This window comes from Octopus sinensis, linkage group LG1 (assembly GCF_006345805.1).
Source record: "Octopus sinensis linkage group LG1, ASM634580v1, whole genome shotgun sequence".
Taxonomy (NCBI): domain Eukaryota; kingdom Metazoa; phylum Mollusca; class Cephalopoda; order Octopoda; family Octopodidae; genus Octopus; species Octopus sinensis.
In genome coordinates, this window is record NC_042997.1 from 176,162,107 (window position 1) to 176,179,154 (window position 17,048).

At 35.7% G+C, this 17,048-nt stretch overlaps 1 protein-coding gene and 1 non-coding gene across 5 annotated transcripts in view; both read left to right on the forward strand.

Annotated features, from left to right (window-relative positions):
* The window catches only part of LOC115218689 (mucin-5AC), a 170,864-nt gene that overhangs the window by 35,856 nt on the left and 117,960 nt on the right, over positions 1-17,048 (forward strand). For all 4 annotated transcript variants that reach the window (XM_036507088.1, XM_036507079.1, XM_036507093.1 and 1 more), the window contains exons 2-4: positions 5,238-5,328; positions 8,717-8,836; positions 11,647-11,735. In XM_036507088.1, coding sequence (XP_036362981.1) covers positions 5,238-5,328; positions 8,717-8,836; positions 11,647-11,735 — 300 coding nt within the window. The remainder of the gene's footprint in view (positions 1-5,237; positions 5,329-8,716; positions 8,837-11,646; positions 11,736-17,048) is intronic.
* On the forward strand, positions 6,299-6,494 carry LOC115219907. The gene has a single exon (XR_003882386.1). It is a non-coding gene; the product is annotated as a U2 spliceosomal RNA (small nuclear RNA).

Here is a 17,048-nt window from a genome sequence, read left to right on the forward strand (position 1 = left end):
GAATAGAGATAGACCAAAAAAAGAATTGAACAAAATGGTAATGGTGTTGTTTAGCTGCAAGTTAGTCCTAATTGAGCAGACTTATGATTGAAGGCATACCAGCTGTGATTATCTTGTCTTGTTTTGATAAGTACATTGAACCCACAGCCAATGGTGTCATTCTTTTTGAGTTACTCAGCACATACTTCATTTTGAAGAAGATAGCAGGATGTGACTTGAGGGAGGTTTAGCTGCTATTTCTAGCAGGTCTAGTGACCACAAATAAGCACATGCCCGTGTGTGTGTGTGCAGGTGTGGCTATGGGGCTGAGAAGCTGGCTTTCTTACTATGTTGTTTTGGTTGCAGTCTCACTGTGTGGTACTTTGAGCAAGTGCCTTCTATCACAACCCTGGGCCAACCAAAGTGCATGTATGTGTGCATGCATGCACACTTAATCTTCACAAACATCATGTGATAGTTGTAAACGAGAATCATCATCATACACATGAGTTTGTTTGTTTCTAGTCTTCTGTAAAGAACATGTTTAGCTATGGGAAAATATTGCCTTGCTTGGAAACAGGTGAGGGTTGATGGCAGGAAAGGTACATGACCATAGAAAATCTGCCTCGACAAATTCTGTCAGACCCATTGAAGCATGGAAACATGGACATTACATTATGATGATGGTATAGTGTAACATTGAGCAAAGAATGTAACTGTTTGGTTTCAATCTGCCTGACTAAAAACTGGTTTTGGTCTTAGGTGATGAGTCAATGCTTTAATTGTATTAAGTGTATATTAAACTGTAATTGTTCTATTAATATGCATGTTTGAATTTTCAAATATCTTAATCATGCTAGCTTAATGAGACTGGTTGTAGAATAACAAAAAATAGATATTTCTATTTCTAGTATAGGCAACAAATATTTAGGGAGGTGTCCTCATCATCATCTTTATCATTTAATATCTGTTTTCCATGCTGGAATGAGTTGGATGGTTTGACAGGATCCCATGTGTTGCAGGGCTGCATCAAGCTCCAGCGTCTATTTTGGCATAGTTTCTATGGCTGGATGCCCTTTTCTAACACCAACCACTTTACAGTGTGAACTGGGTACCATTTTTCATGCAGCCAGCACCAGTGAGGTTGCCAAGTAATTTGCACGACACAAAATGAACGGGGAAAAGAGTAAAAGAAACTAAGTGGGAGGAGTATTTGGGAGGGAGGGGTGGTATGATAGAGGGACAAGCACAGGTGTCATGCTATAAGACCTTTGTCAGCCACTCTCCAACTATCTATTTAAAGCTGTATAAGGCTATGCATCACCAGTCTGGAACCTCTATCTCACTCAACATATCAATTCCTGGAAACTGTTGAGAAACATACAATCAGATGAAGACCCGCTGTCAGGCATCTACCATACACTGAATATCTTGCTTCTTTGGGCATGGACACATTAAAGCTCTGATATCTGACAACTGACTTAGTAGACACCCACAAGATTATCCACCATCTGTCCAACAACAACCTTGGACACCTTTTTTAATTCTATATGTTTAACACTCATTGACATGCTTACAAAATCAAAATACAACACAGCACCCATGACTTTCAGAAACATTTTTTTCGTGCTCAGAATTGCTGAAGTATGGAATAATCTACCAGCATCAGTAGTTGGCTATTGAGACATTATAACCTTCAAAACTTCTAAGCTTCCTGAAATTTGGCAGTGCACTTGATGTCCCGCCACTCTTGTTTTTTTGACAATTCATTCATTGTTCACTTCCTGTGCATTATGATGCACTTTTGGCTACTTTTTCTGATAAGTTAGAGTGCACCTGAGCACTGTATACAATGAGTTCATTATTGTGTTGGAGGTAATAACAGAGGTGATACATGGCTGTCTCCCATTATATCAGTGGATGAAAGATATAGGAAAGGGCAAGTGGAGAGCAATTAAAGTAAACCCAGTACTTGATTCGTATTTATTTTATTGGGCCCATCCCCCCAAGAGATGAAAGACAAAATATAATTTACTTAGAAATTAACAAATGCATATGTTTTGGATATTTGTCAAAACAGGTGTTAGATTTCCTTTTAACTGTAGTAAATCATCAACCAGGTATATAGTAATGTGTGTGTCTGTGTGTGTATACATGTTTATATTTATGTATGCAGCTTATGTGTTTGTACAAACATGTGTATGTATGCATGCATATATGTATGCACATGCGTGTGTTTGTAAGTACCCTTATCTTGACTTCATGGTTGTACACAAGCATCATTGTCATACAAGTGATGTTGTTAATTTCCAGGCTTCTGTGAAAAGACATGTCTGACCATCAAGAAATATTATCTTGCTTGGAAACTGGAGAAACTTGGTGACAGGAAGGGCATCCAACTGTAGAAAATCTGCCTCAACAAATTCCATCTGACCCATGCAGGGATAAAAAGTGGATATTAAATGACAATGATGATGATGATCATCATCATCATCATTTAGCGTCCACTTTCCATGCTAGCATGGGTTGGATGATTTGATTGAGGACTGGCGAACCAGATGGCTGCACCAGGCTCCAATCTGATCTGGCAGAGTTTCTACAGCTGGATGCCCTTCCTAACGCCAACCACTCTGAGAATGTAGTGGGTGCTTTTAGGTTCCACTGGCACGAGGGCCAGTCTGGCAATACTGGCAACAGCCACGCTCAAATGGTATTTTTTACGTGCCACCTGCACAGGAGCCACTCCAACTGCACTGGCAACGACCTCGCTTGAATGTTTTCTTTGTGGTGATATTATAATTCACATCATTCTACAAATGTCATATTCAAAAGGACTCTGCGTATTCACATATCTTTCTCAATATATACTTGTCACCCTTTAAACCATTTTCCCCTGTGTTCACATAACATATTACATGCAACATGAGTATGAACTGTGTATGTAAATCCATGCAAAAGCAGAATACTCTCTCACTTCAAACTTGTGGTGTGTTTGTAGTCTCTGGTCATCTTGTCTGTTTTCACTTTGTCGCTAGTTTAATGACTTCAAACATTTAGAAAGTGGCATTCATGTTACACAAGCGTTTGATGTGCGGATATCTTCTGCAGTCTTGTACAAATGAGCCATTTATATATATTTGATGCACTTTTGTGTATATTACATGTGTCGATGTGAATTGTTGTGTACATTACTTTGAACTGCTATTTTGATACTACTTTGAGCTATTGTATATTAATAAATAATCCCACTCTATAGACCAGCACAACAAAATAAACTACTGGTGAGAAAATGCCGAAATAAGCATTTGTATGTATGCAAATACAATTACTACATTTGTTGCCTTCTCTGACAACATATACATGTATTTATAAATATTTAACCTTACAACGTATACATTATCATCAACGTTTAATGTCCATCTTCTATGCTAGCATGGGTGGGACTCATCATCACCGTTTGTATATATAAATTTGTGAGAGGCAATATTTATCCCAACTTAAACATGGATGGTCTGTTGGAACAAACTATACTGTGGTAGATGCCACAAGAGAAGTGCATTTTGCACCAATTGCCAATTTGTAAGTTTCTGTCATGGTATCTGCTGCAATATAGTTTGTTCTAACAGAACATCCATGTTTAAATTCTTTTATTCTTTTACTTGTTTCAGTCATTTGACTGTGGCCATGCTGGGGCACTGCCTTTAATTGAACAAATTGGCCCCCAGGACTTATTCTTTGTAAGCCTAGTACTTTTTCTATTGGTCTCTTTTGCCGAACTGCTAAATTACGGAGATGTAAGCACACCAACATCAGCCAAGTGATGGTGGTGGGGGGACAAACACAGACACATATATATGACAGGCTTCTTTCAGTTTCCATCTACCAAATCCACTCACAAGACTTTGGTCAGCCCAAGGCTATAGTAGAAGACACTTGCCCAAGGTTCCACGCAGTGGGACTGAATCTGGAACCATGTGGCTGGGAAGCAAGCTTCTTACCACACAGCCACTCCTGCTCCTATAAATGGGGCTAAATATTAACCCCTTATTGGATCAATTATTTTGACATGGCGTTTCATTTCAGAGCATATTTTTTAATTTCCTTTTTTAATTATATACACTGTGTTAATTACAAAAAAAAAGTTTTTTATCTTGTTTCCTTTATGTTTTATTATAGAAATTAAAATGTACTTTTACTCATTTGGATTTAAACAAGTTAACTCGGGCATTGAAAAAATACATATATATTAACTATCTTCAATTTTTTTATAAAATGTATTGCTTTTAAATCAAAGGGAAATTTTTTTTAAATGAGATAGTTTATATAGAATGATAATTTTTAAAACAAGGAGTTACTCACAAAGTTATCTTGTAGACATCACACATGTATCTGCTTTCTCTTTGAATCTTCTTTCCTTTAGCGTCTCTCTTCTCTGCACATTTTGCACACTGTCTTGTAGGGTTCTTTTTCTTATCACTTGATGGTATTTCCATGGGAAAGTAACCAGCTGGGGCAAATCTTGTTGGTTGTGGGATCAATGATGGTCTTCCTGGTTTCGTTGGAGGCAATAAGGGTCTATATTTTTCAATAACCTTGGTGATTATTTGCATTCTAAATTTCAGTGCTTTCATAGCAGAAGCTGAAGTTTCCAAAGATGCTTTATGCAAAACATAAGCATTCTAGATAGCTAAATCCATCAAATGAAAAAATACTTATTTTTTTCAACAACGAGAGTAAATTCATGATTGCTCAAAAATGAAACGACACAAAACAAATAAACTCATTTGAGTGCTAAAATTAAAAGTTAATTTTGACTTATTATACTCATCTGGTTCTAAAAAGATACATTTGCGATGCACGAGTAAACTCGGGATAATCCATTAAGGGGTTAACTCTCAGTATATTGCTAATATATATTTTTTAACACAACACCAACACCTATTCTGGCACTGTTTTTATATATATTGCTATCTTTTGTGGTCGAACATCCATCATTGACATGACCAAGGAAGGTTGAAATCATGTGATCTGGTGGTTTCAGCATTGGAGGTGGCAGGGTTTATCTCCATACTAGCAATATAAACAAGAGTGCATTTTGCACCAAAAAGCCAATATGAAAGTTTCTCTCGTGGTATCTACCACAGTATAGTTTGTTCTAACAGAACATCTGTTTGAGATAAATATTACTTCTTGGTATTATTACTGTCTCTGTCACAAACATATATATATATAAATTTGTGTTTGCTTTTCTTTTTCAGTTTCTACATCAATCACAATACCAAGAAGACTCAGTGGGAACCTCCACAATGGGAGACAGCAGATTCTACCACACACCAATCTGCTTCAACAGTGAGTGTCTCTTTTTTAATTGAAAATTTATGATTTGTAAACATTAAATAATTTTCTCTAATGGGCACGTTGGGTTTGCCGGTTGTTATGATAGGGATTCCTTTATTTCTCTTTCTTACTCTCTGCCATAACTTCTTTTGGGTACACCAATTCCACAGATTGCTCTCATGCTTGCAGATAGCTAGTCAGTGTTATTTTCATTCATTATATTTAATGCTTTAGCTTTTAAACCAGCCTTATTTGGCCCAAATATTCTTATTTCTTTACTACCCACAAGAGGCTACACACACAGGGGACAAACAAGGACAGACAAACGGATTAAGTCGATTATATTGACCCCCAGTGCTTAACTGGTACTTATTTAATCGACCCCGAAAGGATGAAAGGCAAAGTCAACCTCAGCGGAATTTGAACTCTGAACGTAGCGGCAGACAAAATACCGCTAAGTATTTTGCCTGGCGTGCTAACATTTCTGCCAGCTCACCGCCCAAATATTCTGTTTGCTTTATATTCAAACTAGCCAGATCTGGCCTCTTACACTTACCCAATGATGTCATTCTGAAAATAATCACATTAACAAAATATTGACCCTACAAAATGATGCATGATTAATTCAAGACAAATAAGCATTACATTTGACAGAGTAATCTGAATGCTAAAGGGTTAATATTGTTCAGTATGAGCTGATGATCATACTGATGTGCTTGCATGGGCTCCTTCAGGCATGCTTACCTGAGGGCAGCCATTTCTCTTCATGGACACCTGCTCTTAAATCTTGTCATAAATCATCACACACAAACTTATCAGTTAAAGAAATTTCAGAGTTTTATCTATCTGTCTGGTCAAGTTACTTGCCTAGTCCAATACAACTCTTCCACACCAGATGTCCTGATCTTCAATAGCAATCTTCATAACCTCAACCTGATATCCAGTGTCTTCCACAAGTTGATCAATATGATCTTCTTTGTCTGCTGTTTCTTGGCTCTTTGACTCAAATCAAAGAGTAGTGTCTTCTCATCAGCTTAATATCTGACACAATCCTTATTTGGGGCCATCAGTGTTAAACTGGTTTTTAGAATTAGGAGATGAGTGAGGGACTTCTTTCACTTTGCCATGAGTTGGCCTGGTATTTCAGTGCTTCCAGGATTCATAAGAACACAAATAATTCCTTAAAGTGAGTCTATGATAATGCTTTGAGTCATAAAATGCTTCGTTTCTATTATCTAATGTTGATTGTGGTATGTAACTTTTTATAAAAACATTAAGCTTATTAGAGTATGAATTGGGTTTTGTTTGAAACTGTTTTGAAACATAACTTGGCATTTTCCTTTCTATTTTTTTCTTTTTCATTTTGTGTGTGTTGCCCTAAAGAATTAATTAATTTTGTTAGCTAACAATCTAAGAAGAGGGTGGGGAGTAAAAGTTGTTCATCAAGAAATACAGGAATATTGGAAGCTATTTGTTGCTGAGATACGTAAACAGATTTATGGATTTTTCACCAATGATTTTGTAATTCTTGTGTGCTGCACAAAGGCATCCAATTTTACTAGTGTATTGCCTGTGGCTAGATTACATGACTGTCTTTCAAAGTATCAACATCAATTTCAATATTTTAGCTTCCACACAAATTCTTTGCATAGGATTTATTGAGCCATTGCTGAAGCTACAAACATTCAGTTTGTCTTGTGTCTACAAAATTTCTGTTTCTTCTCATGAATCTTGTCAGTATTTCATTCTGAATGAATTTCTTGTTTATATCCTATCACACTAAATACACAAAGGAAAATATTTTATTTAGATTTTTGTTGCATTTACTGATTGCTGTTTTTATCTATGGATGTGAAGAACAGCTCTAAAATGCCAGTTTTTTTTGGTGTAATTAGTTTTTCTGTGTACCAGTTTAGAGAATTATATATCTATTTGTTCATTTCATTATAACAATTGGGAAATGATACCATCCTTGGTTACAAGTTTCTAGTGAGCCAGTCACTCATTCACTGTATTCCTAATGGTCAGAGGAATAAAGGAGAGTCTGTAACTCAATGAAGAACAAATATTCCAGAATACTTTTAACAAGCACCAGTTTTTCAGTTTTCTCACCAGTCCTTATACCTTCTCCAAAACACACACACATATGTTACCTTGCATGGAAACAAGTGAGGATTGGCAACAGGAAGGGCATCCAACAGAAGAAAACCTGCTTCAGCGAATTCCATCTAACCATGCAAAGACGAAAAAGTGGATGATAAAATGATGATGATGATAAATACAAAGAAATATGATGGGCTTCTGTATAGTTTTCCTTTATAAAATTTCATGGACAAGGTATTGGCCAACCTTAGGTTATGATAGGAGTTACTTGCACAAATTGCCATGCAGTGAGATAGAACCTGGAATCACATGATTGGAAGGTGAGCCTCTTAGTTACACAACCATACTACATCTATTGTAAAAGTTTTAGAGGCATACATTTTTATTGAGTGATTTTTCTTCATAATTATTCCAACATAAATTACAAAATTCAGCTAATTAATTATATGTTTATATCTAAACGAATGAGCAACTAATGATCTCATGATTTTGATTACTGATATTATTCTCTGAGAGGTAAGCTGGCAGAATCATTAGCATGTCTGACAAAATGCTTAGCAGCATTTCTTTCATCTCTTTATGTTCTGAGTTCAAATCCTGCCAAGATCAACTTTGGTTTTCATCCTCTCAGTACTGGTGTTGATGTAATTGACTTGCTCTCCCCATCTCATAATTGTGCCAAAATTAGAAAGGTTGTTATTTTCTCATTCTAACTTGAGTATTTAGCTTCCCTTCCTCAAAGTTCCTTTAAAACATCATCATTTTACATTTGCTTTCCAGGTTGGCATAGGTTTCATGGATCATCAGAATTCAAGTCAATTCTCTATATACCTAGAGAAAAATACATTCATACATGTTGAAATAACATGCTAACACTGTGTTAAGAATGGCTTAATGAAATATAATTAAAAATTAATCTGGTCATTTGTAGAAGATTCTTCAGACATTTTATTTTTGATTTTTGTCTTTTATTAATTATGGTAATGTGAATCAAATTCTTAATTTGTTGAAACTTCCTCTCGCACAAAAGGCAGAGATATTCTTAAAAGAACACTTGAGCAAAAAAAAAAAAGAAAAAAGGTAATTTAAATCTCCTATTAGATAGATGTAATCTAAATCATCTCAAGATTTTTTTTTTTTTTTTTGAGAAGCAGAAAATTATTTTAGGGAAAGAAAAAACAGTGAAAGGACTCTTTGAGTCTGTGTTTCTGTGTTATTGGCATGATGATGTTTTATAATTGTAACCACAAAGTATTTATTGCAGCTTTGAAACTTCTCTAATTTCTGTTTGTTTCAGCTCCTGAATCAACCAAACCAAGAATCAACAAGTACTCGATTAGATAACCAACAAGTTGAAATTCCATTACACTCTTTGGATGCTAATGGACATGTCCAGATCAATGAGCATGAAACTGAGGTAAGTTGTTACATGATAAAAGTTGACTTTAACCCTTTTGTTACCAAACCACCCAAAGCCGCCTGAAAAAAATTTTGGTTTATGAAACCAAACCGCCCAAAGCCGCCCGAATTTACCTATTCATATTTAAATGAGAATATCAGAGCAAATCTCTTCAGTACATTCGTGAAAACACGTATTATACTTCGTAAACAGTTCAACTACAGTTTTGTACAATAATCGAAGTGTAATTTTAATTCCGTGAATTTTGGGAGATTTTTTTCCGAAATTTGTTCCTATTGTGTTTTCAAAATTTGTAATTCTGACAAAAAATGGATACGAATTTCATTATATCAAGCAGCGAGTCAGAATTCAAAGGATTTTCTACTGAAGACCTTCATAAATCTAACTCTATGACTGAAAAAAAAAAGCACATGGTATTTGATAATGAATTTGATGTTTCATTTTCCGAAAGTGAAAACAGTGAATCTGAGATCTCCAATAGCGATAAAGAAAACGAATTGGCACCTGAATGGAGTGAAAATTTAAAAACTGTTTCTTTCGGTGATTTTTCTGCAGAAACTGGACCAAGCCACAGACTTTCCCAGAAGGGTAAAGCCTTAGGCTATTTCTATTTACTTTTTCGAATGAGCCTATTTGAAATCATTACAGTGAAAACGAACCGTTACGCTAAACGTAAACAAAACGAAAGAAAGGATAGTTTGTTATTTCCCACAACCTTAAATGAAATTAAGGCCTATTTTGCCATAAATATTATTATGGGTATCAGAAAGTTACCCAGAATAACAAATTCTATCGTAAAATTTTGTTGTATACCCAATTGAATATTAGCTAATATTTTCTATAGTGATGTTTGAACAAAATTTTAATAATTTTATATTTTGTGGAATTTACCTGTATCTACCTGCAAATAGAGTCACTTTGTGACAAAAATTATAGTATAGAATTGGTTGAGAATATTTCATTAAATTATCTTCCAAAAATCAGATTAATATATCGATAAATAAAAAAGTTATAGTTGTTTAATGAAACCAGACTCAATTTATGATTACGTTAGAAATTAATTGAAACACATAAGGGGTGTAATTTGGTCAGAAATATAGTAACGAAAGGGTTAAGAAATAATAGAAATTTCTTTGATTTCTTCCCTCTCTTGTCCTTCTAAATTTGTTTTGCCTTTAATTATGATTGATTGTTTTTAGGATCTGGAAATCATCTAGTTCTTCTTATCCCAAATGCAGGGGTGAGATATGGCAGAAATTATATTGTTGTTTAATAAAGAGTAATTAACAGGAGTAGCTATGTAATAAGAAGTTTGCTTCCAAACCAGATGGTTTTTTATTCAGTCCCACTGCATGGCACCTTAGGCATGTGTCTTTTACTATAGTCCCAGATCAACCAAGGCTTTGTGAGTGGATTTGGTAGATAGAAACTAAAAGGCGGCGAGCTGGCAGAAATGTTAGCATGCCGTGTGAAATGCTTAGCGGTATTTCGTCTGCTGCTACGTTCTGAGTTCAAATTCCACCGAGGTCGACTTTGCCTTTCATCCTTTCGGGGTCAATTAAATAAGTAGCAGTTACACACGGGGGTCGATTAAATAAGTACCAGTTATGCACTGGGGTCGATATAATCAACTTAATCCGTTTGTTTGTCCCCTCTGTGTGTATCCCCTTGTAGGCAGTAAAGAAGTAAGAAACTAAAAGAAGCCCATTGTCTGTGTGTGTGTGTTGTGTGTGTGTGTGTGTGTGTGTGTGTGTGTGTGTGTGCACCTGCCTGCCTCTTCATCATCTTTGATATCTCATGTGATAGTTGTAAATGAGTGTCACCATTATGCAAGTGGTGTCCTTTGTTTCCAATCTTCCATGTAAACATAACTGATCTTGGGGAAATATTACCTTACCTGGAAACAGGTGAAGGTCAGCAACAGGAAGAACAGCCAGCTATCAAAACTCTGCCCAACTCATGTGAGTATGAGTGGGCATTAAAACAGTGATGGTGATGAAGATAATGATATAAGGTTCTGCTTTTATGAGAGTGTCTTAGAATATCTTGAAATATCCTTTCCTCATAGATCTCAATTTTTCATCTGATCTAGTTCTCCTAAGAGTTTTTTGGTTTTTTTAACTGATAATGAAACAAACAACATTGTTCTGTATAATGTTTCTGGTGATATGTTAGAGTACATTTGGTTTAATTAAGCTTTACTTTTATATTTAACAGTGGTTTAGATAAAATTAATTCATCGTAGCATTTGATTCCCATTTCAAAAAATTATAACACCCAAGTAGTTTATGGTATTGTAACATGTAAGGCGGCGAGCTGGCAGAATCGTTAGGACAGTGGGCGAAATGCTTAGCGGTATTTCGTCTGCCATTACGTTGTGAGTTCAAATCCCGCCGAGGTCGACTTTGCCTTTCATCCTTTCGGGGTCGATAAATTAAGTACCAGTTACACACTGGGGTCGATGTAATCGACTTAATATCTATGTCTGTCCTTGTTTGTCCCCTCTATGTTTAGCCCCTTGTGGGTAATAAAGAAATAGGTATTGTAACATGTACTTTTACTCCAAAGTAATGGGAGCATGTGTTTGTTTACATTTTACTAATTTTACTTACAAGTAAGCTTTAATAATCTTATATAGTTGTTTCATTGATAAATTGAATAGATAAGTGTTTATATTTATGAGTCCTTCTTTCAGTGAATGCACAACATTGAAGTATCAAGTTTTTAAGTCAAATTATTTGTTCCAGTTGTTGAAGTTTAATGTTTCCTGGTTTTTTTTTTTATTCATTTAATTTTTTTTTTCTCAGACAATTATTGACAAAGAAGAAATGTTAAACCAATTGAAGGCACAGTTTCCAAGTTGCAAAGGGTTCATAGTCAAAAATGTTCTGCAAAAGTAAGTAAAAAGATACCTTAAAATTTTCTTGATAGTTAGTTTTTGAAATTTTATTCAGTATACAATGTTACGCAACTTTTAACATTTCAGTTTTGAAATCATTTTATAGAATCCAGACCCTATAAAAAAATGAAAAAGAAAAGACTAGGTTACTTGGATAATTATTTAGTCCTAGATTTTAATATAGGAATTGAAAAAGTAAGTTTGAAATGTATCAATTCATTCTTTTTTCTTCTGTCTAAGCTTAGTCAGAGGAGAAACACACATGGTATACATTTACAGTGCCTCTAAGTCTAATGGGGAAAATACTATAACAGTAGATCTGAACTGAATGCTTAAAACTCTGCTAGAAGCATTGAAGGGCTAGGTAGGCATATTAAATTAGTCAGTAGATTGAGCCTGACACCCAAGAAAAGGCCTGTCCATCAAAAGGATTTTGCAGTTTCGATCTATCCAAATTCAACCAGAAGGCTTGGGTTGACCCAAGATCATGGTAAAAATTATTTGCCTAAAAGGACCATGTGATTGTGAAATGAACTTCAAAATTCATGGATACAGGCTTGTATGTGTGCAGTGAGGGTGCATGGCTTAGTTGTTAGGGTATTCGGTTCATGATTATAAGGTGATGAGTTTGATTCCTGGCAGTGCACTGTGTCTTTGAGCAAGACACTTTATTTTACATTGCTCCAGTCCACTCAGCTGGCAAGAATGAGTATTACCGGTATTTCAAATGGCCAGCCTTGTTATATTCTGTGCCGTGCTGAATTTCCTTGAGAATTAAATTAAATTAAAAGTGGTGAGCTGGCAGAAACGTTAGCACGCCGGGTGAAATGCTTAGTGGTATTTCGTCTGCCCCTATGTTCTGAGTTCAAATTCCGCCGAGGTTGACTTTGCCTTTCATCCTTTCGGGGTCAATTAAATAAGTAGCAGTTACGCACTGGGGTCGATGTAATCGACTTAATCCGTCTGTCTGTCCTTGTGTCTCCTCTCTGTGTTTAGCCCCTTGTGGGTAGTAAAGAAATAGGTATGAATGTCTGTGGAGTGCTCTGCCACTTTCGTTAATTTTACAAGTAGGCCGTTCCATTGATCGGATCAACTGGAACCCTCATCATTGTAACCATCAGAATGCTGTTTGTTTGTGTGTGTGTGTGTGTGTATACATATATAGTAAACTTTCACTTTGCTTTCAGTTCGAACTGTTTGGTAATACTTAAATATATTGTGTATCATAAACAGAAACAAAAAGAAATCTTCACACTATGCAAGTTAAATATAATAATAATACTAATAATGATAATAATGGTAATAATAATACATATATTCTTCAGGTTTTACCAACCTGAAAATTTCTTATCCAAATATGTTACTCTCCCTGTTCTGCTGGGATGCCATTATCCAAAGCTATAATCTCATTAGTTCTATACAAAACTGATTTTTCCCTTTGTTAGCTAAGAGCTTTTAGCAACTTTATAAAATCAAACACTATATTCATTGTTTTATAATCTAAATCTGCTATGTTACTGTTGATTATTTCTTTATTCTTTTACACTTTGTACCATTCTGTTATATATGTACCATCACAAGGAAGGTGCTTGTATGTGATCACTGAATCTGCAGGAAGTAGTAGGCAAATTTCTCTCTCTCATATATATATATATATATATAAATTGGAAAAAAACCACCCTTTATCAATTCAAAATGAACAATTAAATTACACCATCTAGAAAATTACATATAATAGAAATATTAAATATAAAATAACAATACTATACCGATTATTTATTATTTTGCACATTACTTAATCATCGATATATCATTGCTATTTCATATTTAATATTTCTATTATATGTAATTTTCTAGATGGTGTAATTTAATTGTTCATTTTGAATTGATAAAAGGTTGTTTTTTTCTAATTTATATATATATATATATATATATATTTTGTGAAATTTGATTTAGTATTTCTAAATTGAATTTCTCCCTGTAAGTTAGGAATAATATTCCCTCAAATTATCATATATATATATATATATATATAAAGGGAAAGTTTACGAAAATAAACAAAAGACGAAGGCAGGTGGAGTACAAACAAACAAATGTATTAGTATATGTGTGTGTGATATAGAAATAATTTATTCTCAAATGCATAATAATGATAATACAATAGCATAAACAGGATAAACTATCCATATATTGCAGAAAAATTCGTTACCAGCCAGCCATGATACTCAAACTCACATGCCTGTGATTGCGTGTCAAGTGCTTTACCTTTAAGCTGAACTATCCAGTAATGTATTTTTCTGTAATTTTAGGATTTATCAATTGATTACTGGGCAGTTTAGCTTAAAAGTAAAGCATTTGACGTGTAATCACATGGATGTGAGTTTGAATCTCATGACTATAATCTCATTTTTCTGCAATATATGAATAGTTTATCCTGTTCATGCTATTGCATTAGTATTATCATGTGTTTGAGAATAAATTATTTCTGTATCTTTTAATACATCTCAATGCTTCTAAAACAAACTTTTACTGTCATCAAAGTTGAATTTATATATATATATATATATTTATATAAGAATTTTTTGCATATAGTATATAGCTTATGATATTCTAAGGGATGGTGCAGAAATATGACAACTACCTACATTTGAGAGACTGCACGTAGCATAGGAGAGCGTATAGGTGGACATTGGCGAGAGCTCAAAGAAGGGAAGAGCTTGTCAGTGCTCTACCAACATGCTCAGGCAGAACATGGAGGCTCGATTAATAGCATAGAGGTTAAAGTATTATCAACACATAGAACTGACAGGAAACATAGACAGATCACAGAGGCTACACACAATGCAGTAGACAGACCGAGCCTCAATAGAAAACATGAATAGAACAGTAACACCCACCACAACACCACATGACTAAAGACAGAAAGGATGAGAAGTGAGAGGGAAAGAAGAAAAAATCGTTAATAATATACAGAAACATACAGAATAATATACACACAATAGACATATATACACTTATAAGAAATAGAGGTAGATGTATAAAAAAATAAATAATTGATAAATAGATAAATAAATAATTATCATCATTATCATTTAACGTCTGCTTTTCATGCTGGCATGGGTTGGATGGTTTAACTGACAACTGGCAAGCCAGGAGGCTGCACCAGGCTCCAATCTGATCTGGCAAGGTTTCTGCAGCTGGATGCCCCTCCTAACACCAACCACTCTGAGAGTGTAGTGGGTGCTTTTTATGTGCCTCTGGCATGGGGGCCAGTCAGGCAGTACTGGCATCGACCATGCTCAAACGGTGCTTTTTACATGCCACCTGCACGGGAGCCAGTCAGGCGGCACTGGCATTGACCATGCTCGATTGGTGCTTTTTATGTGCCACCAGCATGGGTGCCAGTCAGGCCGCACTGGCAATAACCACACTCAAATGGTGCCTTTCAGGTTCCACAGGCGCAGGACCAGTCGGGTGGCAGTGATATCGACCACACTTATATGATAATTTTTACGTGCCACTGGCACAGGAGCCAGTAAGGCGGTTCTGGCGTCGGCCATGACAATGATTTCACTTGACTCAACAGGTCTTAAGCACAGCATATAACCCAATGATTAAAGGGTATTCTTAAAAGGGCCGGTTATGTGCCACTGGTATAGACCACTGTTACAGTCTCATTTGGCTTGCTGGATCTTCTCAAGCACAGCATATTTCTAAAGGTCTCAGTCGCTCATCATTGCCTCCATGAGGACCAATGTTCGAAGGTTGCACTTCACCACCTCATCCTAGGTCTTCCACAGGTTTCCTCTTCTGTTAGGGTGTGACACTTATTCATGCAGCTGTCCTTATCCATACATAAGACATGACCATACCAGCGAAGTCGTCTCTCTTGCACATCATATCTGATGCTTCTTAAGTCCAGCTTTTCTCTCATGGTGCTTACACTCTGTTGTGTATGCACATTGACATTACACATCCAGCGGAGAATACTAGCTCCATTTCTTGCAAACTTACACATGTCCTCAGCAGCCACAGCCCATGTTTCACTTTCATGTAGCATGGCTGTTCGCACACGTATCGTACAGTCTACCTTTCATTCTGAGCGAGAGGCCCTTTGTCACCAGCAAAGGTAGGGACTCTCTAAACTTTGCCCAGACAATTTTTATTCTAGCAGCTACACTTTCAGAGCATCCCACTCCCGCTACTGACTGGGTCACCTAGGTAAGGGAAGCTACCAACTATGTCTAGTTTTCCCCCTTGGCATGTGATGGATATATAATAAAGATATAAAGAAATATATAAATAGATACATAAATACATATATACATATATTTATCACATACCTGGGATAAATATAAGGTATAGAGATTGCTAAAATAAATAAATAAATCTGTATAAAGAGCATGGATACATACAACATACAAAGTGAACACACACACAAACACACAAGAAATTTCACAGATGGCCACAACAATGTGAACAACACGATTAACAACGACAGTGGCGATGACAACGATAGCAATAACAACAACAAGAGGGTGAACACACATACACAGAGGAATACAGGAACTGTATCATAGTGTAATACACTATTATAACAACTTTACGGATATGTTTTTGGATAAGTATTAATTAAAAATCATAAGTACTATTCTTTTTCTAGACTTAATGGCGAATCTTGTTATACTTAAGTACTAGTATTATTTTCTTACTATTTATACACCCTGGTACCCCTAACAACAGATTAACTCACAAATTATTTTTCTCAGTTATTTGCTAGTTTACTCATTTGCTCATTGACTTCGAGCTTTACACTACAAAACGGAATGATTCTAATTTATTAAGCCTTCTTTCCTCATCTTGAGGTCCTGCTCTTTCCTCTTCTCTCTTCTCATCTTTTATTTTATGTATTTGTATTCACTCTGATGAAGCTCCAAGCACTAGATCAGATGTGCTATAAACATGACAAATATTTTGCAGTCCCACTGCATGACAACTTGGGCAACTGTCTTCTACTATAACCTTGGGCCAACCAAAGTCTTGTGAGTGGATTTGGTAGATGGAAACTGAAAGAAGCCCATGATATATATATGTGTGTGTGTGTGTGTGTGTTTTTGTATGCCTGTGTTGTCCCCCACCATCACTTGACAACTGATGTTGGTGTGTTTATGTCCCTGTAAATTAGAAGTTCTGCAAAAGAGACCGATGGAATAAGTACCAGGCTTGCAAAGAATAAGTCTTGGGGTCAGTTTGTTCATCTAACGACAGTGCTCCAGCATGGCCACAGTCGCATGACGGAAACAAACAAAA